Source organism: Limanda limanda, chromosome 15 (assembly GCF_963576545.1).
Source record: "Limanda limanda chromosome 15, fLimLim1.1, whole genome shotgun sequence".
NCBI lineage: Eukaryota > Metazoa > Chordata > Actinopteri > Pleuronectiformes > Pleuronectidae > Limanda > Limanda limanda.
In genome coordinates this window covers 1,441,029-1,465,659 of record NC_083650.1, presented here as the reverse complement: position 1 = coordinate 1,465,659, position 24,631 = coordinate 1,441,029, and the positions used below count along the sequence as shown (strand labels likewise).

Genomic DNA, 24,631 nt, shown 5'->3' with positions numbered 1-24,631 from the left:
CAAGCCACAGTGGGGTGGCAGTGGATGATGATGGCAGTGAGAGGAAATAATAAGGCCATGCAACAGAGTCCTTTATAAAAGTTAATTACACCGCTAGCAGATGTTTGTGTGACACCGCCAAATATGTCACATCAACTAGAACTGTGTGTGTGTGTGTGTGTGTGTGTGTGTGTGTGTGTGTGTGTGTGTGTGTGTGTGTGTGTGTGTGTGTTTGTGTGTGTGTGTGTCTGAAGAGTAATTCCACATCTAGTAGCTTATTTTTAAATGCTGGTATTTGTACCTCATTCACCCACTCTGAAGGTTTTTTTAAGGTTATTTCCCTAGGCAGTGGTAGATGATTGAAATACAGACTCAAAATAAAGTTAGAGTACCCTTTGAAAATCCACGATGTAATGAAGGTTTTTCATTTTTTGTTTTGAGACTCTTGCCAAGCTAACTTTTCAACTCTATTTAGTAAGGTTGAATTTTCATTACTCAAGCTTCCAGGTCTTATCAGTTAAGATAACTTGCCTTTGCACTCACAACAGTTACTGCAGCACAAAATCACTATAGACAAATTTTTATAAGACTGTGGTGTCATTATAATAATACAATAATACTTGATTCACATTCGAGATGATCAGTCAAAGGTCAAGGTCAAAAAAATAGGAGAGAAAGAAGACTCGGGCAGTGGATCATGCAATGACAGTGTCATTTAACCTTATAAACCTGTCGTTGTACGTAATTCAGCCTCAGACATATAATTAGATCAGCTCTCAACGTGGTGTCACTCAGACTGTACAAATCAAAGCTTCACTACATTCTCTGCTGTTAAACAATGAAACCACAGCTCAAAAATGTTATAAACGTAAATTGCTTTCTCCTTATGTGTTGTTTCAGATATAGATGAGTGCCAGGATCAGCGGGTCTGTACCAGAGGCCACTGTCTAAACACTGAAGGCTCCTTTATCTGTGAGTGTGGTCCAGGCTTCAGAGTGTCAGCGACTGGAGACGAGTGTGACGGTATGATATGGAACACCATCAGTGCTAGGTCCTTGATTGAAACAGCAACTCGCTTACCCCTCTGTATTTATTATCTACTTTAGCATCTGTTGTCAGCTTTTTAATAGAGAACTTGGATTTGGCGTCACACAAAGCTCTCATCTCTATTAAAGGGAAAAATATATCACAATGCGAGTGTTGAACAAAGATGTTGACTGGAAATTCATCAATGGATCACAGCCTTGTAAATATAAGCCTCTCAGGTGCCCAGGAGAGAAGGAGCAGACAGGGATCATGAGAAATTAAGGAATAACGGCCATGTGAAGAGGGTTGGTGGGGAACTGGGCATGTGGTGGGTGACTGCTGTCAGATTCCTTTATATAACATAACTCTCTCATAAGAGGATATAACAAGACACTACACAATCTTCCAGCCGGAAAAAGCCTACATTTGAAAACATACAGAAGTGAGTCTGCCTGATGCTCCTGCTCTTCTTTGTGATGCTGTTTTCTTCTTTGTGATGCTGTTAACAGAATGACACATACAACTAGATGAGAGGTGAAACAGTACTCCTTCACATCATTGTTGTATAATAATGGAAATTCATTGCATTCTCAACTTTGCCATTATTTAACTTTTTTATACCACAGCAAAATGTACTTATTTTTTGATAATTACACACTTTCATTTTTTTATTTTGTGTGGTTTTAGTCAAACCTAGCCTACTGCTAAATTCATTTCCATAGTAAGGGATAAAATAAGTGTGTAAAAGGGGGGCAGCTCACCGTTACGTGTATCTTCAACCCCTTCACCCTATCCCTGCACTCTGATTGGCTGTAATTGGCACCGATTCATCTATATTTAGCGCCTTGTATCGCATCTTCGACGAGTTCACCCATAGAAATTCCGACGACCAATTGAAAGCTGATTTGGCTCTGATCTGGGTCTTTTGTTGGCAACTTCCAAAAATCGTCAGTGAGTGAAAAATCTATTTAAAAATTGTGTAAGCTGAAACAGGCATGAGACTATTTAACTTTTACTTATGATATGTATGTTGATGTAGCTTGTTTGTAGCTTAGTTGTAAAAAAAAAAAACTAATTATGTGACCCATGCATGTTTATGGTTAACCCCAAAACCAGACGTTCCATCTTTTCAAGGTAGAAACAAAAGAGAGACTAATTTCGATGATGAGAGAAAGAATTCTCTCATCATCGAAGGCCTGTACATTGGATCCTGTTGTCTTAATAGTTTCATCCAATTCAACAGTCATTTACCTAGTTAGTATGTGAGATATTTAACAAACAAACTCGACTGAATATGTGATCTGAATATCAATCAATCACATTTTATTTGTTTAGCCCATATTCAAAAATCACAATTTTCCTCATAGGGCTAAATATCCTCTGCCCTTAACCCTCAAAAAGATTGAGGAAAATGACTCCAAAAAAACTTTTAGCAGGGATGAGATGTAATAGATGCAATAGTTGCCATGTGTAACAGAACATGTCAATAAAATAACAATCTTTAATACATATGTGAGAACATAAATGGAGAATTGTATCAAAGTCTAAAGTGCAGGCCTGTCTAAACCCGGCGTAAGAGATTGTCATGGTGATAGTGGAATGTATCTGTACAATAATTAACATGAAAATCTGGAACCATAACACAGTGCTGGTTTACCCCTAATGTCCTGTGTCATGCAAAATAAAAGCCCACTACGGTATCATTGATGATCCTCTGACAGGGAAAGAAAGGGGTTGGGGGTGAGGGGTAGATGTAGAGGAGGATTCGGCAGAACTGTCTGTGGTGACCTGGACTAGCTCTCTCTCCCCTGGGCTGAGAGAAGATTAAATTCAGTTGACTCATGAATTAACTTGTATAATGAATAATATGGACTGGTTGCCGGGTGGCTGTGGCTGAGGGGTAGAGCGGTCAGCCTCCAACCAGCAAGCAGCTCAAATCCCAGCCTGTGCCGAAGTGTCCTCGGGCAAGATGATGAACCCTGATTGCCCCCCCACAGATTTTGAATGCACTTATTTGAGTAAAAGTGTCAGCTAAATAACATGTAACTGATAACTGTATGACAGGTGGTAGCAAACCATATAACAAACCTCACCATCACTGGCTTGAGCGATTTCTCCGCTGGCATCACAGTGGAGATACAGGGCAGCATGTTTTACAAACACGTTTTATAAACACAAAATATGAAATACCAAACCAGGTTGGTCTTTTATTGTGCAGTACACACTGTGACTAAAAAGTGCTGTTAACTATTGACAGGGAGGAACATTGAAATCCCCAAATACAAAAGCCATGCTATCCACTGCAGTTTATCAGTGGATTGATTTAACTATATTATCTTTGAGTCTGAGTTTGTGGTTGGGTTACATTGTACTGTGATTAGAGGTTTGGCCTTCTTCTTTTAACCGCGCTCATTGCCTACTATCATGATCACTACTATTCACCAGCTAGACATAAGGAAGGAGAATAGTAGGCTTTGGTGTAAAGATGAATGACGCGTCTAAATATTAAATATCAAGTATACGCGTGCTAGCCTGCACTTTTTCCTACTTCATAATCATAATAACTAAACAAAGCCAGACTTACAGAAGATTAATGAACACTTGAACATACATCAGCGTGATATGATACCTAAAAACAACAGCAGCCATCTTTGAGAAAAATATTTTATGTGTAATTGGAGGCGGAGACATTTATCATATATGTTGCAGTCCGCCACTAGGGAGCAAACAGTAGGATCTGGCTTCGCTTTTGGGAAGCTGTTATGTCCTCCATCTTTATACAGTCTATGAATGTTGATCCTAACAGGCACATATGTATTTTATATGTACACTAAAAAGGGATGACTGCAGGATTTGTTGGCCTTAACACAACAAATGATATGATTCATACAAGATGGAGCTTGAGATTTTAACTTAGCTATTCACACAACACATTTTGTGTGTTGCATCTCATAAATAAAAAACAACAAAATTGATTCCTTTCGCTATCTGGGTTTTATTTTAATAGGAGTGAACACACACAACCCAGCACAGTGCAGATTGGACCATTCATATTTTCAATTCATGTATATTTTGATTATTGGGGTTATAGTTAGTCAAAGATATTATGTTTTCTCTTTTGCCCTTTTGTCTGTTGATTTGTTTTGTCTTTTTGTATTCTCAAAAACAACCAAACAGATTTCCACAAAACTTGGTGGAAGGATGCAGTTTGGGGCAGGGAAAAACTCAATAATGGGTGGATTTTGTTTGATTGAATTTAAGGGGACTGATGGTTCTTGGTGGAGGGATGTGCTCCACTGAGTGCTATTCTAGTTAGTTATAGTTTGCCCTTCATAATGTAAATTGAATGTACTAGAGAAAGCATCTTCTCTAAATATGTTACATTCCAGTAAAAACATAAAAAATCTTATTGACCCGCTGTGCATAATAATTCCCCACATCCTTGAGTCTGTTGCTGCTGCCTTTTATGATGTTAAACATGAAAACATGTCAGTGATGTATTTTTGTTTAATTTGCCAAGGACACAGTGTCAAATACATTAATCACTGCAAATTCAGTGGTTGAGTGGTATTGCATTGAGGAGGAGGAGGAGGAGGAGGAGGAAAAGGAGGAGAGGAGGAGGAGGAGGAGGAATGTTGCTGTTAACCTTTGGTGTCTTTACACACCAATGCGTCCTAATGGCCACTAGAGGGCAGAGAATTAACCATGAGGTACTATTGTATCTTGTGTATAAGTATATTTTCCTCTGTTAATGTTTGCAAATTAATGTTATCTACTAACCTGATACTAAAGATAACAGTAATGTCTTTGAAGTGTCTTTACTAATAATGCAAAGCAACCTGGAAATATGCTGGTAACCACACACATGATCACAACTGAAGGTGACTCAGATAAAAGTATCAATGCTTTAAGCAGCTGGGCATTCTCACATACAGATACACGTTTCTCTATATTTGTGAGGACACTCATTGACATAATGCATTCCTTAGTCGCTTACCCTTACCCTAACCATCACAACTAAATGCCTAACCTTAACGTCAACCTTATTCTAACCCTAACCCTAAAACCAAGTCTTAACCCTCAAACAGCCCATTGAATTTGTGAGGACCAGGCAAAATGTCCTCAAAACATCAAAATAGGCACACAGTGATGGTATTGAACCGAAATTTGCCCTCATAACTACAGATAGACATGACCAGTCAAATGTCCTCACTTTCCTAAAATGTCCTAACTTTGCATGGTGTATGCTTAAAATGGTCCTCACAAAGATATAAGTACAGGAACCAACACAAACACACACACACACACATCCTTAATTCTAACCCTAAAACAAAATCTTAAAAGGTCATTTGAAATTCGAAACACTAGAACAGTATATAATTGTGTCTGTAAATGTCTGTTTCAATCTGAAGAACCTCTTCTAATGGGACTGACGTGTATATTTTAGATGTGGATGAGTGTGTGGAGGAAGCCAGGCCCTGTGAGGCTGTAGGGGAGTGTGTGAACAACATGGGCTCCTACACCTGTACCTGCCCACGGGGATACCAGCAGATCGATGGTACCAGCTGCAGAGGTGAGCACTGGAGCTCGGACAGAAGGACACATCCTTCCACCACCACATGATTGTGTTGCTCTGCTTGAACAAATTAACACACACATATTGCACACATGTTGGTATTACGCTCCTGTTACCTTTGGCCTTTGCTGTTTAGTTAATATTGAATTGAATACTGAATTGCCGAGTATTGTTGACACACCGTATCAATACATGAAAATCAGTGGTTCTCCTCAAGTTTGGTTTGGAATGAGTCTGTGCATATGTGAGCTGGTGGTTTCCTTGGGTTAACTCTCCCCCTGTAGCCCCCGTCTTGTCAAATTTCCTCCAGCAGGAGCAGTGCAGTGCCAAACCATCACTGCACTGTGGCATGCACAGATGGACTTACTTACTTACGGACACACACACACACACACACACACACACACACACACACCTCTAAGTGTGTCTCTTTCTGTGTCTTCCCAGATGTTGATGAGTGTATGGATGAGTCAGAACTCTGTTCCCCCAATGGCGAGTGTCTCAACACAGAAGGATCCTATTTGTGTGTGTGTGAGAGTGGATTTACCGCCAACCTCGACACCCCCTCCTGTGATGGTAGGATGCAATATCATATAAAGGAAACACACACACACTCACACACACACACAGTTTGTGTAATATTAAATCTAATAGCATTAAAAAATATGTGGGAACATATTTAGGAAAAATACCTGTATCATTTTCATTTGATTCTGACCTTTACTGAACTATTTTAATAAATTACACATGTTGCAAGTTCATTTTAAGTGTTCCTTGAATATTTTGTGGAGTTGGTTTAGAAGTCTGAGAGGAACCACGCAGTGTTTCCGTCTCCCTGTTATAAAATATACCCAGTCACCCAGTCATGTAAAGTAATTATGCCATTACTCAGAATTTCTTGTTAGCTGAGTGGCTAACCCACTCAGATAAGGAATGCTGTATCAGTTTCTGTAACTTTCTGACAATCCAACAATCACATACACATTTTCTCTCTTCACAAATAGTAGTGTACTAGTCATAAAGGGGCCACAATGTACACAAGGGAGTTATCATGTGTCTGTTCACAATTTATGATTCAGTAAGGTGCACATTCAAATAGATAAATAGGTATAAGTGATAATAAATGTGAAGGAAGGTATTCACTTGGTGACATTGTTGTATAAAGTTGTGTGTCATCTCATAAATATGATGAGAGATTTTGTAATATTCGTTAAACTGAGAGCATCAAAGTGGAACATGTAGCTATAAAAGAAGCTCAATGGATCCTTAAGGGACTACATGTAATGTTTGTTTTGTTGAATTCATAATTACCAATTGATTCAAAATGTTCCTTAATTTGTAAATATGATTTGACACGATTTAGCAGTCACAGAAAGTCCTACCCACTTTTTAAATTAGTCGAGCTTGTATTTGATGTATTTTAACTTTATCCAACATTAATGCTACATTTATTGATAGTAGCACATAATTTCCATTATCAAAATGTAAGTATTGTCATAAGCAGACACACACAGTGCTGTGTTTACTTTCATCCTGATCACTTGTATAATTGCTACTATCCTTAACGCCTTTACCACTTTGTCTGAGCTAGAAAGAAGGATGAAGAAAATGTCTTCAGCTTCCTTGACATATGCTGATCCTGTTTTCTAAACCTTATGCTGGAATGTTGGCCTCTGTGGCAGTGCTGTTTTTAATGCCCCCTCCTGCCTAAGAGAAAAAAACAGAGAAAAGAAAAAATAAGAGCAAAAGAAACAGATGGAAGCCTTTGATCTGGCTGTCTAGACAAGGCAGCATATTTGTTGCTCTCTGCCTTGTGATTTATGCAGGGGGCTCAGACTCAAGTGTATGTGTGTGTCTGAGTGTCACACTTTTATGAAACCAGTGCAATAAGGAGAGATCAAAGGTACAAACAGAGGAAAGTTTGGAGATTCGATTCTGACAGTGAGAAGCATCTTCATTAAATAAAAGACCCAATGAGGACAAGACATAGGACAAGATCCTCCAGCGTCTAGATAGTGGTGGTGATCATTGTGGAAGTGGTGGTGAAGCCCTTGAAAAAAATGTATTTCAATAAAAAAATCTATGTTAGACTGTTATGCATATAGTTTGATTGGAGAAAAAACTAATCAAAATGTTGCCAAATCGTTAATTTCCTTGGTCGCTCCATTGCAGTGTAAAACAAAAAAGGGAAAATGCATAAATTCTCGTGGTTACATTGTGGGAAGTTGTGTTCAATGTGGTTAAGATGCGAGAACATGGTTCCTAGGCAACATGGACGCTTATATTAACACTGGTTGTGGTTAATGGTTGTGACAGCTTAACAAGCTAGTAGTGGACAATTAAATACAGGAAATGCAAAGTCATATTGACTGAGAAAAGTTTGAATATCAATATTTTCAGTGGGTAAGAGTCCAGGGCTATGACTATATGAGGACCTAGCCATTATGGGCCCTACCTAAACTATACCCGCAGTCAATAGCCATGTCCCTGGACAGGAAAGAGTCATAATATTTGAGCTGAGCTATATACTGAGTATTATAAATATATTTGTAGGCTGACAAGTTAGTATGGTAGGATGAAGAGTGGTGGAATCCTTAATGCAAGATGGCTGAGAATGATCGACAATCAAAGTATCAGGCATCAAACTTGTAACCCTGCAAATGCTTCCTGCCAGATATGGCTGAAATGGAGAGAAAGTCTACACTAAATGTTTTTTTAAAGAACAGCGACTAGGTGTGTGTGTATGTGTCTGTCTGTGTGTAACCCTCAACAATAAATACGATGTTAGAGACAAAGTATGGAACAAATGACTACAGGAAAAAATATATATGATATTTGTTGTATTTGTGTGTTTGTTCTCCAGATATTGATGAGTGTGGTCTCAATGAGACACAATGTGGCTCTCACGGCTTCTGTGAGAACAGACTGGGCTCCTTCCGATGCTTCTGTGACCAGGGCTACCGGGAGACCGAGGATGGCCAAGGCTGTGTGGGTAAGTGTTGCAGTTTTGTTGCATTACATATTAAGTTGGATTTATTGTATTATAGTGCATTTACTTTTAACGTGTCCATAGCTTGATTTCTGTATTAACCTCAAACAAGCCAGTGGAGAAATAAAAAGCAGCTTGGGCCATCATGGGCTGTGAAGGCCCAAATTCGATGCCTATGCATGTCAGCAGAGGTTGAAAATTGCTCACATTGTTTACTTTAATGGAAGTAGAGATTCTTGTGGGGTGAGTAGGTGAACCTCAGGAATGTACATTACCGGTACAGCCGCTCGATCTCGGTCAACCTCCAGATGCCTTGGGTCTCTGCAATGTTTCCTGGTTCACTTTCTTTATCCATGTCGCTACTGGTATTTTTCTCTGTATCACAAACTGTACACTCACTCAATTCCCTCTGTCCGCGGTTGACTTTCCCTCTCTGTGTTGTTACGTCTTTAACATGATGTCATCATCTGTGGAGGTTGAAACAAGAAACGAGCCAGTTTGGACAATTTAAGGAGTATAAAGTACAGATATTTGTGTTCAATTGTAGGTAGTAAAAGTAAAAAGTCGAGAGGAAAATACACACTCAAGTAAAGTACAGGCTTTGACTACAAATGTATGCTGAACTGTAGTTCCCAAATTCCAGGTCCCAACATTACTGTACAATGTTGTTACTGAACTTCACCCAGGGTAACGTCTCAGGGACCATGCAATTAGAGTGCAGGACAAAAAAATAATAAAGATTTGTCATTCAATTGGATATCCTTCATGTAATCTAAATGTACACTATGACTCATCCAGCAGCTGCACACTCACTGTTGTTCTCTCTTTAATGGAAACTAAACATTGTTCAGAAATGTTGTTCCAACACTGTTAGAGACGTTCACACTGATGTGTTTCACTTGTAGTTGGCTTTGTTTTTATCGAGTGTCCCCTTCATAAAAGCTGCTCAATGAGGTTGGAGCCTGGAGACTGAGCTGCTCTTCATCATGTGAAGCCTCTGTCTGCTTCTCTTCATCTTTCATTATGTTGCTGTAGAATGAAGCTCTGATCAACAATCTGTCTTCATCTTTTACTGCTTTACTTTACTTTTCTCACCACTCTGAGAAACATACAGTCTACTTCCTGCAGAACAGTTTGGTCCTAATTATGCATCAGAGGTTGTAGTAACACAGCTTGTTCTGACATCCCTTTGCCCAGACAAATACTTTCCTATGAAATTTACATGGATTTTGGAAACCTCGTCTACTTTTTTACCCTGGGCAGTGTACCACTGACCTTTGTAACTTTTAAAGCTGTTCAGTGGACTTGCGCATCTAAGATTTAATTACACAAGACATCTATTGATATTGATACAATACAATATAAATCTAACATTTACATTGCCTATGAATTTAGATGATCCATAGAATATATCAGCACATATTATTAGCACTGCATCTGTTGCTAAGTCAGATGTAGGCTACACTAATATTTAACAATAAGGGTAAAATGAATAATCCCAAAATGTATAGTTTGTTGAAGGTGTTTACACAACTGAACCAAGACAAAAGTTTTAGTTTGAATTACTGTATGTTCCTTCATGATTGATCTCATCTTATTGTATTTGATATGATACAGTAGGATGGATTTTAATGCATTTCACCTATAAAATATGGCACAACTGAAATTTAGGACACAAGGTGATGATGCCAAGAATGAATGAGCTTCCATAATCCAGCATCTGCTATTTATATAGACAGAAAATACAGAGATATAATTGACCAGTGGGATGTTTGCAGAGTGTATTTTTTTTGGGGAGCAGCCGAGTGCCCATGTGATTAAACAAAATTAAACTCAATGGATAACCACACACAATAGCACTGTTATGTGGCACATCTGAAATTAGAGGCGCCACAATAATCAACATATCCTTCCTGCTGCCTTCAGATGGCTAAAGGGGTTAAACTGAATGAGGAGATTTATTATATCACAATGCAGCTACTGGTGCCCCCCCAGTTTTAGCCAGTAGAGCCTACGACTTCCCCGCCTTTTAATTTTTCGTTTCACTTTAGCTTTACATGCATAATCACCACCCAAGGTATATTTGTTATCTCTTTATATCTCAGATTACCAAAATTCACAGATGTTCCATCCAAAGACAGGCAGACAGTCCGGATCTATGTAGTCTTATATTCTATAATCCGTATGACCAATAACTTTATGTTGTGTTCGTTCTCCACAGATTTGAATGAGTGCAAGTTGCTGAGCAGCGTGTGTGGAGAAGCTCAGTGTGTGAACATGGATGGTTCCTTCCGCTGCATGTGTCCCAGCGGCCAGGACTATAACGTCATGATCGCCAAGTGTGAGCCTGTTCCGACAGGTGAGCCACCCGAGGACATCAGGGTGTACTGCTTGTTTCCTCTCACTACCAATTCTCCATACAAGTTGTTTAACGGAGCTACTTACACATTATACAGTGAATAGGCACAAGACAGGACAATTTTCTTATTACTGCTACAGAAGACCAGGAAGCCAATCACATTACGTAACAGTAAACTCATGAAAGGATTACATGACTCTAAAATTAAATCCAGACATGACTGTGGACTGTTTGATGGTTTATATAAACAAAAGAATCCTTTATTTTCAGCAGTATCTTAATAAAGAATGTGTAATGAATGAAGCCAGTGTTATGATAGTATGACCAAATCCTGTAATGAGAAATTTAAAGAGTGTATATTAATACACAAGAACTCCATTAACACAGTTCTGCCATCAAGCATTCAACCCTTATATGCAACGTAGTAAAGAAGGAAGGTAGCGGCACATCTTCACATGCTTATGTATTTACCTAGTCATTTACTGTTATATACTTGAGGATATGCTACTCTGTAATCATCAGACATCTTCAGGTTGAACGCAATTCTTTAAACATAATATATCTAATCCAGGGTTAGGGCAACCAGGGGTAACCCCATGTTGTTATCAGTCTGAGATAATCCTGTTATATGTCAACAAGCTAATTTGATTAATTTGTTAATTCTGAATTTGAGTTATCTTTAATAACACTAGGCTTTTAAAAAAATGAAAATAAGTAGAGAGTTTAAACCACGTTCAGCATTCATATAATTGGATGAATGATAATCATGTTATTGCAGTGAGTGTTTAGAGGCCCCTTAGTTCATTGCACTCTTCCTCGCTGTTGAACATACTACCAGTTAAAGACTGATGTTCAGGCACAACTGAGATGTGATTAAAGTGACATCCCCGATAGACATATAAGTGACGTTCATAAGTTCTAATCATCAATCTGAGTTTCGAGTAATTGGAGATTTTTATTAAATAATTCACAAAAGGTTTGTGTTCAAATGTTATGTTAAATAAAATGTCATATGTTCTGTTTGCATTGGTCTCTTCAGCTGATGTCTTTCAGCTCAGAATCCCAATTTATTATATAAATATATATATATATATATATATATATATATAAATAGTCTGCAATCTGTATTATGTGGGCCTTACAACAGAATCATTTTCTTTCATTACATATGACATGTACAGTATTACATTGTGTGGAGGGGTACTGGTATTCAGTTGTGCTGCAGAAACAACTGTCTTGATTTCACATCAGTGACAACCACTGAGCTGAATACATTGTATATCTCCCATCTGATCCTTGCCACTTCCTGTGTGTGTGTGTGTGTTCCTCTCTCCTTCTTGCTTCAGCGTCGTCGGTAGAGCGTAAGGAGTGCTACTATCATCTGAATGATGAGAATCTGTGTGAGAGTGTGCTGACCAGCCACGTCACCTTGCAGGAGTGCTGCTGCACGCTGGGAGCTGGCTGGGGTGACAACTGTGAGGTACATCCCTGCCCTGTCAATGGCACAGGTGAGTTAGGGGAGGAGGAGACACAATAATAACACATTGTTACACTCAGTATTGGGGTATATATCAGTAGAATTATATACCATACGATTTTAGAATCACATTTTATTAATTATCATTTTAAAAACCCCTGTGTCAAGTTGGTTTAATGAGGTGTATCACCGCAGACAGACTTATCCACTGCATATACCATGTCCCTGATCTTTGTATTTGGGTAAATGAGTTTCATCAAGTATTTTACTCGAGCCTGTGATATGGTATGTTGTACATGGTCGAATCACAACAAGGCACACATTAACAGTGACTTGAATCTGTGTATTTAAATATTTAAGCAGGAACTAATATCCTCTGTTAGCCTACATATTTAGGTATACCTGATAAATGCCCTTCCAGTATATACTGCTGAGACAGACAAGCATGCCAACCTTAATACTTCAATTTCTGTCCCCTTTCAGACCACTTTAACCAGATGTGTCCATATGGAAGAGGTTTTTTTCCCAGTGCTGACTTGCTGTATGGAGTACCCACTGCTGACACTTACAAGGGTAAGACTAGACCTCACATGTAGGGTACAGAGTGGACCCTGTTCTAGTTAGTTATATTCACATAATAACTCCATTGTCTGGATTTGCACTTTCACACATGCAGCATATAACTGGAGATTGTCTTGTGTCAGGTAGGTTCACACCTCCTGGAAATTAGGAGAGGAACGGCACGTGACTTACAACACTGGTTTCAAAAACTGTCAGGGTTCTCCTGTGTGCTATTGGAGAGGAGGGTCCTATTGTATTTAGCACACTATATTTACCCTGCATTGAAATCACCAAAACTATATAAAACTTTATTATTTTGCTCAGCACCAATTCAGATAGAAAGTCTGAGAATTCAGATACACATGACTGCTCGAGTAGAATAGTAGAATAGTAACATGTGCTGCCTTCTCTCTGCTTGTAGATGCAGATGAATGTACACTGTTTGGCCAGGAGGTGTGTAAAGGAGGCTTCTGTCTGGATACTGTGGGAAGCTATGAGTGTTACTGCAAGACTGGACAGGACTACGACCCTTCCAAGCTGGAGTGCAGAGGTCAGGGTTTGTTTATATGTTAATGTCTGTACATGTGAATAATGTCCACAATTGAAAATATACTATACTATACTTTATTATGATAACATAATTAAATTCAAACAAACACTTGTGTTGACTGTCCTGAAAATACAAATACTATAGTATTTGTAATGGTATTGTTCAAAGAAAAGTGGTCTCGTTATCTTCCAGGGTTGTGGCATAGGGATTGTTGCCGTGTCGCTACTGTTTAGCTTCAAAAGTTTTGCCAACTTAGCGTCTCGTCCTTGCAGTCTTGTCCTACATACATGGTCTTGCTGTTCTCTCTCATCACTCAGACTGCTGTGAAGGAGAAGAAAGCTCCCTCAGTCACAACAAAAATTGACTCTTTGCTTAGTCACTTCTCTTTAATTAGATTATAACAGACAAAGAACTGTCCTCCCATTACCTCAGCTTCTCCTAACAGACTCTCAGTCTCTTATATCGCTTCTCTTCAGTGCAGGCAGAACTGTCTCAAACTGTACTGTTACCCACGCTTTGTCTTTTTATACTCACATGCCCTGAAAACTGGCCCGTGTATATAGCCTAAAGGTGTGAGAGAAGTCAGAGCTTTCAGTTTTTTCATCTTTGGTGGCACCATGTGTCAGGACATTCAGTGGTTAGTGTGTAGTGAGCTCTTTGTCCCTAATAAGTCACATCCTGCTGACAAGGTGGCACATTTTGGACTGCAGCTTCAGTCAAAATTGAACCACTTGAAGATCTCTTTCAGGTGGATCACATGACTGTTGAAACCAGGGTAAATCACAACCATATTATTGATAACAAATCAACAGTGAGTCATTTACCATGTTCTCCAAGCGACTTTGCATCTGCCTTTGTAACGTGGCCAGAGCGTTAATCAGGCCAAATTATTTGAATTCATATAGGTTGAAAGTTGTTGTAAAGGCAGACTTCTCCCTATCAGAGAGATTCCGACATATAAGTAGCTAGTAAATAGCTATACTTTATTGATCCCAATTCGGGAAATTATTGATTTAATAATTATTATCATTATTTCATTGAATGAAATTAACCTTGAGTTAAAATTGTTTGTCAGATCTCCAATTTATTGTTCTCTTTTGAAACAGACTCAGCACAAAAGCGATTTCACTTTGCATTGGAACACATTAATGCTGAAAACACACAAAGAAAGCTGGCTCAGTTAGCTTGTTTTTGTCACTGATAGCAAAATAGTTAATTCTGTCAGTATGCATTTGTGTGTATGATTATGTATGTCAATGTAATACAGCTTGAGATAATGCAGATGGTATGATAATTTGGTTTTGTTGAGTTGTTTTTCTCAGAATTTTCTCTGTTTTTTCTTTTCTGTAGACATCAATGAGTGTCTTGATGAGTCTGTGTGTGTCGGTGGACAATGTATGAACACAGATGGCTCATTCATGTGTTTCTGTACACATCCAATGGTGTTGGACCCCAACAGTAACCAATGTGTCTTCATTCCTGAGGTGGCGGGTAAGAAACCTGCATATTCTTCTTATCCCAACAGAGTGGCCGCGAAAAATACTCACACTAGACAAGCAAGACAATTCTAGACTAAAAATCTAACTTTAAGTCTCAGCAACAACTTAGCCACCAACGAGTTTCACAAATTTAAATCTCATGATACAGCCATGCTCAACCTCAGACTCCTCAAACCATCAATATTATTCTTGAAGGCTACTGAGAGCACAGCTTCAAACCCCTACCTGACAGACTAAAAGTTCCTGTCCAATTCTGATGGACTACACTGACATCACTCTACCAGGGTTTTTTTTGGGACACTAGAGAAGTTTAGCCTAAGACTAAAACAGGTGAAGTGCACTCAGGCCTTTTTAAAAGCCACTTTCCTCAGATTTGCTTGACATCCACTCAAATGATATGCTAGAAATTGAAACTTCTTGAAACCATGAGTACATGTTCGAGGCTAAATCTGATCCAGAATGTGAGTGAACAAAATTAAATAAGCAATGATTACAGGACAATGTCTCAACTCAGGGTATATTACATCCTTTACCTGCTTATTGTGCAACACAGTGGATTGAATCTTTCAGTCATTATTTGTGAATTATAGAATTAATTATAATATATCATTAGCTGTTGCTAAATGACTGCATGGTTAACCTGCACTGTCAGTTATTTGTATGCATTTTTTTTTCATTCATTTTAATACATTAAAAGACTATAAATCATGTTTACCGTAGACTGTAATGGGAGAACGAGCTGTGCTTGGAACAGATTATCCTGTAAAGAAATCCTTCACAAGCTGACATCATCTCGTCCTGTTGTGTTTACAGAGCAACATGAGACAGAGCAGATCGACTACCAGGGGATCTGCTGGCAGACGGTTACAGAGACCATGACGTGCACACAGCCGCTGGGTCGCAACAGGAAGACCACATACACAGAGTGCTGCTGTCTGTATGGAGAAGCCTGGGGCATGGACTGTGCCCTGTGTCCCCCGAGAAACACCGGTACAAACTATACAACACCGTGCACACACATTCACACATACACACTATCAAGGCTATACTATTCAAAAATAACCGAGCAACCGAAAGTCCAACCGAGAGTCAGCCTAAGCTGTCAGTAATGACACTGTATAGCATCATCTTACAAATGAATGAAAGAAACGATCTTACAGAAAAGATTATTCGAAATGTATTTTGACATAGTTGGGTCCGTGTCCCATCCATTAACATCGAGGAGCCAGCCACCAGGCTTTCGCTTCACTTTAGGAGAGTAGTCATGACATCCATCTTCCTAAACAGTGGGTTTCAATTGATAATGAAGTTCATAATGGAAAAAGCACGAGTGGGCAGCTGTGGCTCAAGAGGTAGAGCAGGTCGTCCACTGACAAATGGTCGGTGGTTTGATCCCAGTCTACCCCATTCCACTGGGTGCACTGAGTCGTCAACACTAGAAAAGCGCTATATAAATACAGATTATTAACCAGTCAGATAATTTGCAGCAAGCATAAGACCAAGTGTTGATCTTTACATTTACCCAACCTATTAGTGCACTATTTCCCTTGCTCAGATGTTTGATAGCAGCATGTATTACAGCATGCATACAGATTTATGCAGTAAAATCTGTCCATATCATCCATCAGAATCAGGACAAGTGACATTATTACATTATACCAATAGACATGGTTAATGGACTGAATTTATATGTTTCGTTGTATTGCATTTATATAACACTTTTCTAGTTTATTGACCACTCCAAGCCGTTCTAAGTACAGGTCACATTCACACATGCTTTCATACAGTACAACTTGCTCTATCCCTTCTCTAACGGACACACACACACACACACACACACACACACACACACACACACACACACACACACATTCTAATGGTATATCATTGGGGTAATTACGTGTTCAATATCTTGCCCAAGGACAGTTTAACATACAGACTGGATGAGGCAGTGATCGAATCACCGACCTTCATGGAATAAGTAGCCGTCCGGATGCTGGTTAGACTTCATTTCTGTAATAGTGTATACACACACACCACACCAGATCAAACGATGTGATTTGTGACCCTGTCAGTTTGTTGTATTGCTGATTTAAATTTTTAATCATCAGATGAAAATATATTTTAAAATTTCACTTTTGTCACACATGCAAACACAAATGTTAAATGGGGATTCATTTAAAACTGGCAGCCCTGAACTTCGATATTCACTGTTGGTGAGTATGCTGTGTTCATAAGTATCCTCACACACTCTTAGCCCATTTAAGTGCCTGTGGGAACACAAATCACTTCATTATATTGATTATTTAACCAAGAATATTAGTGTTTACCATGACATAGCGGTTGTTGCTGGTATTTCTTACTTTTCTTGATTCATGTTTTCACTCTCTCAGAGGATTATGCATCCATGTGTAACATACCTCTGGGTGGTGGGCGACGGCCATATGGCCATGATGCCCTCACTGCTGGCCCAGTCCATGAATATGAAGTGAGGCCAGACTACTCTCCATCACCTGAGCAGGAGGCTGTCCTGCCCTTCTATGAGAACCAGGAGCGTAAGTATTTGCATTATATGTTTCCTTTATATTAACAGCAGGGAACTGGTTTGGACAAATAACTAGACAGTCATCTCTTTATTACATTATACAGCTGTTAAGCAGCATAAAGTAACTGTTTCAGCCCTCAAAAACAATCATAAAGATGAGGCAACACCTTTTTGGAAGAGTTAGAATGTTCCTATCATAACCCTTACCAGCTTCTATAATTTGGTTTCATATTATAAATATACAGTCTCAGCTTTCCTTAATTATTTGGTTTTATATTATAAATACACAGGTTCAGGCCTTCAGAAAGCAAGCAGGTCTTATTGTAAAGCACTCTGCTGCCATCTTGTGAAAATCAAACTAACAACACGTTCAGATCAGAGCCAATAAAGCGAACCGTCCAAAAGACTGCTGCCCTCACTCCAGACCAGCAACCTCCTCTGCATGTAAAGACAGGTTGGATTTTGGTGGTCGATGTCAAAAAGTCAAGGTCACGTGACCTTGTGTTGTTATGAGCACGATATGTCAGGAATGCCCATTTGGTACAAACGTTCAATTGGACTAAAGGATGACCTGAATTTGGTGGTCAATGGTCAATGTCACTGTGATTCCTCAAAACACATGGCTTGTGAATCTGATATCTCAGGAGGATTATGTTAGGAATACATTAATTATACAATTAGATCATGCTGTGCCAGCGCACCTGTGTGTGAGAAACTTTAGCAAATTTTGCTTGATGGTGGACAATTTTTACCATGAGCTAAACACCGTGGTAATCAACCGCGGTTTTACTGATGGTTTAAACTATCTTTCTTGTTAATCAAACAAACAAAAGTGCTATCTATTGATTACTGAATGTTGTCTGTTTTTTGTTATAGATCCATTCAAAGCATTTGAGGGTTTGCGAGCAGAGGAGTGTGGGATACTGAATGGCTGTGAGAATGGCCGGTGTGTGCGGGTTCAGGAGGGATACACCTGTGACTGCTTCGATGGATACACCTTGGACCTGTCCCGCATGACCTGCATTGGTAAGAGAGCAGCCACACACAACAAAACGAAAGAAAAAGGAAAACACCTTTGAAATATCTGTCATAATGTTTCCCCCTCTGTCAACAGATGTGAACGAGTGTTCAGAACTGAACAATCGGATGTCGCTGTGTAAAAACGCAAAGTGCATCAACACAGTGGGCTCCTATCAGTGTGTCTGTCTGCCAGGGTTCACTGCTTCTGACAAACCCAACTACTGTGTGGAGGTTCCAACACACCACACATCAACACACACACAGTGAGCATGGACAGGTGACAAGAGACACAACACACACGCACAAGCTTGTATTACTATACTTGTGAGGACGTCCAATACATCCGGTCAGTGCCAAATCATGAACATTAACCTCTTAGTTCAACTCCCTGGTTTGGTCAGTGTCCAGCAGCGCTCCCAAAACACATCATAGCTCATCTTCAGCAGTGACTGGTAGGATTATTTGAGATGTGGGGGTCATATACCCAAATTAGAGAGAGAACCTTTAACTGTTCAAATCTATTTAGAATTTCTGTCCATTTTCTAAATCAAACCTTCAAAATTTAAACCTTGTCCCTTGAATCGACTACAAATCGTATTCCCAATTTAAAGATTATCTAAATCCAGATCTGCCGTTTACCAATGTCATTGTCACTATTTTCATTCACTCCCTGCCTTTCCCATCTGTTCTTCATCACTGTTTTTTAAGTCTACCTTTGTTGTAATATATTTATTATACTTTTTCATTTACTAGTTTTCCAATAAAATAAATCCAAATATTATATTAGCACTTCCAATGTTAAGGCCTAATTTTGTAAAAGGCCAGAAAGTATAATTATTTTATAGATTTTCAGTGGCTGCATGGTAATAAGGTGACTAGCTTTATCTTTTATGTCTACCTTGTTTAAGGAAATATTTGGCATTTAGGGATATGTTTACTACTACAGAAAGATAGATGATAGGATTTCATAAGATGTCATTAGTCTAGCTATGTGCTTTGGGGAAACACCTGGCATACCGTCGTCATGACAACATTTTTAGAAATAAAAAAAGTGTATTTTCACTTCCTTAATGATGAGTTGTGATTGACAGGACATAACCTTTATATTTTTTTAACAGTCAGTGTAGAGAACAAACAGCTGAAATACATGTAGAACTATATGTCATCACAGGACTTGTAGCGCGAAAGCAGCAGCTGCAAAGCTTGGCATGTGTCTGTACAGAATGTGTTCAGGCACAGTGTATAGTGTAGGTGCTCAGAGTCACATTTACCGGTGTATAGTGAAACACAAGCTGTTTAGAACCGCCACTAACATGTGTCTTAGGTGCTCCGATCACGATTGGACAGCTGTCATAACAGGTTTAAATGCCAGCGAGGACTCAGCTGCTATCCTCTCTGTAAATGGGGGAACAAACTCATTTCTGCATTACAGTTTTTCTCAATTGGTTTGGCTCATTTCATGAAACAGAAATTACATTCTCAGAGCACTAAGTGCAATTGGCAAAACAGCCTATATGGTTCAGCACAACTACATGGATCACCTTCAAAAGGTCATATCTCACCCAAAACAGTTAACTCAAGCTTCAAAACCAAATCATTTTCTCATATAAATAGTCAGTGCCCCCAAAATGAAAAGTTCGTTCTCGATTGCTGTGGCTCATCTCTCGGGGGAAAAAGGACATTCTCCAAGGTTTAAATACATTTGCCAAAATAACCTAGATGGTTCAGCAAAACTCCATGGCACACCTGCAAAAGGTCATATCTCTCCCAAAACAGACAATTTATCAGTCAAAACTAAATTCTTTTCTCATACAAATAGTCAGTGCCCCCAAAATGAAAAGTCCCTTTGGCATTGTTTAAACACTACAGGTCAAAATGTTTAGGTGTTTTGTCAGTATGGCAGTGGACCATAGAAATATCCCTCATGTGCACATTTCAATCTTGGCTCAGTCCTTTGACACTGAATGGTTACAGTAGATGTTTTCTTTCCAGAATAATATGTGTAAACAGAAAAAAGATTAATTCAGGGTTTCACATAAAATACTTTATTGCAGTCATACAGCCATGGAAATTGTTACAGTAATTGCCATACATCGTGGTTACAGTAACAGAAAATTTGTACAGCACAATATACTGTCAAACAATAAGCACATCAAAACTAAAATTAGGTTTAGCCTACAATAACAACACATACAGTAAGAAACTAAAGTAAAGCTGCAGTTTCACTAGTTTTTCATCCTCACTCTCCTGCTCATCCTCGCGCTCTCGTCTGTCTGGCCACAGATTTTCATCAACATCACATCTGATGTTCTCCCTTGCTATGCAACGGGGGAAGAATCGGCGTGCATGCTGCAACCATCCCTGACACTGCTCTGCTGTGACATCACCACAAGCAGCATCCATTGCCTGGAGAAAGGACCTCTTGTTTTAAGCCCGATGCTCATAGACTCTCCACCTCCATGCAGATAAAAACTCCTCGATAGGATTGAGGAATGGGGAGTAAGGTGATAAGAGCACCATCAGCATTCTTGGATGAGCAGTGAACATTGCCCTGATGAGCGGGCCACAGTGGAAGCTCACATTGTCCCACACAATGAAAAATGTGTGGGAATAGACACTACCATTTGTATTTAGTTGTTAACTTTGACTTTAGTTCAATAAATTTGAATACTGCAGTTAACTGTACCATCAATAATTCCATAGTTGACTGACCACATACCTGTTTTCCCTGCGGAATGTTTGGATGATAGAGGACACTGTAGAGCGTGGCACATTAGGCTGAACTCGACGACCTGCCTCTGTCATTGTGAGGCCTTGGTTGACCACATGGTCCACAAGAGTAGCCCGAATTTCATCTGGCACAAATTGTTGTCTTCGTCCTCCTCGGCCTCTTTCCCCTTCTCCACCACCACGCACCCTTGCTCCTCTTCCTCTTCTTCCTCGAGCAGGCAGATGCCCTTGGTTGTTTCCCTGGCCAGGTGCTTCCATGTTCATAAATTGTACTAAACTTGGTCAAGCTCTAGATATTTGATGGAAGCATTTATGCTCCTGGATAGCACCTGTCAGCTAACTAAACTTACTGTGTGATTGGTGATCGGATGTGTGAAACTCCCCCTTGATTAGTAAAGTTCTAGTTGCACCTGAAAATTAAGCCGATGATCCAAGAGATCCATATTACAGTATATACCATGATGTTTTTCATGGTTTTATGTGCCTGAAAGATTTTGACGGTGGAGTGAACTATTGTGTCATGTGCAAGGCTGTGCTTATACAATTGCAATTTGATTAAAGGAATGAGATCTTCCAATCTGTTGTGAACAAGTGCCCAGTGGTTTGGAGGTTTGCACGTGTAGTTTTGAGAATGTCATTTCTGTTTCGTGAAATGAGCCAAACCAATTGAGAAAAACTGTAATGAAGTTGACAACAGAAAAAAACACAACATGCCTCCATACTGCTTCTGTGTCTATGATAACAGCAATGAGCAATGATTGCATCACACATCTTGGGTGATGTGGCTTTGCCTGGAACATAGCACCAAGGAATAAATACAGTTTTTAATATGTTTTTCTTTATTTATTTATGGAAGATAAAAGTCCTGTGGACTAAAAGTGGCAAAACTAGCGGACGTAGCTACATGATGGTGTGTCCGAGGGTCAGTGAATGCACCTGGTATGAAGATATCAGATGACATTTAGGCTTAAAACTTGATGTAAATTACTTTGTTTTTCAGGGCTTGCGGACACTTGGATGACACCACACGAGCTGTATGAAGGCATGTTGTGTTTTTTCTGTTGTTTTACTACATCTGAAGTGTAGGTCACCATTGATTTCAAATGTATTGGATTCTGCTGCAACACTGTTTACACCTGAGACTCTATAAGTGTTTTGTGGACTCAAACACTTCACCCATCCCTTCATCGGCATAGTGGTGACTAAAATTACTGTATATAATCTTATCATCTAATGAGAAATGAACATCCAAAGCGTGAATACCACAAAAAGGTAAACAGGATAAACACAGTTCCATTTGAAGGTGGCATCATTCAGCTAAAGTACCGTACATGCAATTGACAGCATTTCTCATTCGCATTCAATTTTTGTCTGTAAGGCAGTAACAAGGTCATTCGTTCTACTGCTTTATGCTAATGTTTAACAGATGAAATGTTCAACATGTTAAACATCTTTTTTTTATTGTGTTAGCATCTGCCAAATAGCAAATCACAGCTGAGGCTGATGGAAAAACCAAAGAGTAATGGACACATTCTAATTTTGAAATGATAGTAAGGAAAAGTTAGAGGATCAAACAGTTGCTGTAGTTCATCCTGACCGGAGCATTACTTTGATAGTACTTGATGGTAATACAGCTAATTTCTGAGTTGTTACCCAAATCCAAAGTAAGTTGGACCAAAACGGTGGATGTACTTACACTGTCATTCTTAAGGCCACACCACCAGTGTGGATAATAAGCTTGGGAACCGCTACTTTACAGACTATTATGCTGCCTTATGCTTCCACTTCCCTCCACATGTATTTTTTCACTTAATTCAACATTTGATGGAGTCGCTGACAAGCCATTTATTATCATGTTTAAAACTGGGATGTAAATGCTGAGATGAAGCTGGGAAACATTGACATAGATCCTTGAGGAGACTGTTGTTCCTTAAAAGTATAGAAATACAACAAACACACACACACGCACACACAGACATACACTTACTTAATCAAAGCCCATATATTCTGCACTGTATAAAATACACACTAAATGAAACAAACAGTAAGTTACTTGAGATGAAGATTCAACTTAATCTGCTCTTTGGTGTCATCGTATTTTGGTGATAGAAACACAGAACTGTATAAAATGTATGTTGCTTTTCTAAGTTTATTTCTTATTTTGTAAATGGAGATTTACGTGTTACACAAGGCCGTATTGCTCTTTTAACAAATTGACAAACCCTTTGGACTTGTGCTGGGGGATCCAGTTTCATGTTGTACCCAGTCGAACTGATTGTGGATATTTAATTCTGTGAAGAGGTCAGCTGTTTGCTCCTCCTCTTCCTTTTTGCCATCACTCTGTCTGCCATTAAGAAAAGCCTGTTACCACGCTACACTTCTTTTGTAAAATGCATCCTAAATCTACTTGTTGTTTCCTGTTTCTTACAAAGAGCTTAAAGACTTTTTGTTACCTGGTATTCCTTCCTCCTTGTGTCTATGTGTTGAGATGACTGAACTGTTTTATTTTCCATACTTCTCTTTACTACATTTCACTGCTAAGTCTTGCCAGTTGGCAAAGCTGCTATGGGACAGAAGAAACTTGTGTACATTTAAACAAAAGAGTGGAGAACATAGCTATGTGTTTGTAATTTGTACATGGGTAAATATCTTTTTCTATGAATAAGTAATACAATGTATATTAAACCCCTTGGTATTAAACCACAAATTGTGATATTTAAACGGTTGGCCTGTTAGTTTTTACCATTTCAAACATGAGTCTGTTACATTAAAGATGAAGGATTGCATCTTGGGAATTTAAAGCTGTGGACTAGAATTGAATAGCCCAAATGATCCAATCGGTTCAGGGCAGGAGGTCTGACAGCTGACTGGTTCAGTTTTAAAAGCTTTTTCAGTAATAATAGTTAATTCACTCAGGTTTGGGTACAAATTCCATAACTCAGTTCAAAAATCCCTTTAGCATATTTTTATTCATACTTATAACTTAATTTAAATCACAGCTGAGCTGGCCTTGTTCACACATGAGAGATACATTTATCATATAAATTCAGAGGCTGCTATTACACAGTGGATTAAACTGTGTTCCTTTATTGCCTGATACAAAAGCTAAGATGGATTCAGACTCAGTTATCAGCTGACAAAACAGGAACATTTAGCAGCTAATGCAGCAGATATTTGTCTGGAGTTGGCAGAGACGGTAAAGATTCAAAGGAGCTGAATTGGATAAGCAACTGTTCAAGAAAAAGTTCACCATAACAGCTTAGAAGGTGATTAAATATCAATGGCATGTTCACACCTCATTTTAACTGGTTCCAAGTGGC

General features: G+C 39.0%; 1 protein-coding gene across 1 annotated transcript in view; it reads left to right on the top strand.

The window, feature by feature from the left end:
• The window catches only part of ltbp1 (latent transforming growth factor beta binding protein 1), a 118,446-nt gene extending 94,414 nt beyond the window's left edge, over positions 1-24,032 (top strand). The window contains exons 17-30 of the mRNA XM_061086924.1: positions 880-1,002; positions 5,453-5,578; positions 6,029-6,157; positions 8,445-8,573; positions 10,792-10,929; positions 12,276-12,437; positions 12,890-12,979; positions 13,389-13,517; positions 14,868-15,008; positions 15,830-16,006; positions 17,410-17,571; positions 18,438-18,587; positions 18,676-18,844; positions 22,312-24,032. Of these exons, the coding sequence (XP_060942907.1) occupies positions 880-1,002; positions 5,453-5,578; positions 6,029-6,157; positions 8,445-8,573; positions 10,792-10,929; positions 12,276-12,437; positions 12,890-12,979; positions 13,389-13,517; positions 14,868-15,008; positions 15,830-16,006; positions 17,410-17,571; positions 18,438-18,587; positions 18,676-18,844; positions 22,312-22,351 (1,865 nt within the window). The 3' untranslated portion in view covers positions 22,352-24,032. The remainder of the gene's footprint in view (positions 1-879; positions 1,003-5,452; positions 5,579-6,028; positions 6,158-8,444; positions 8,574-10,791; positions 10,930-12,275; positions 12,438-12,889; positions 12,980-13,388; positions 13,518-14,867; positions 15,009-15,829; positions 16,007-17,409; positions 17,572-18,437; positions 18,588-18,675; positions 18,845-22,311) is intronic.
• Positions 24,033-24,631: the final 599 nt, after the last annotated feature.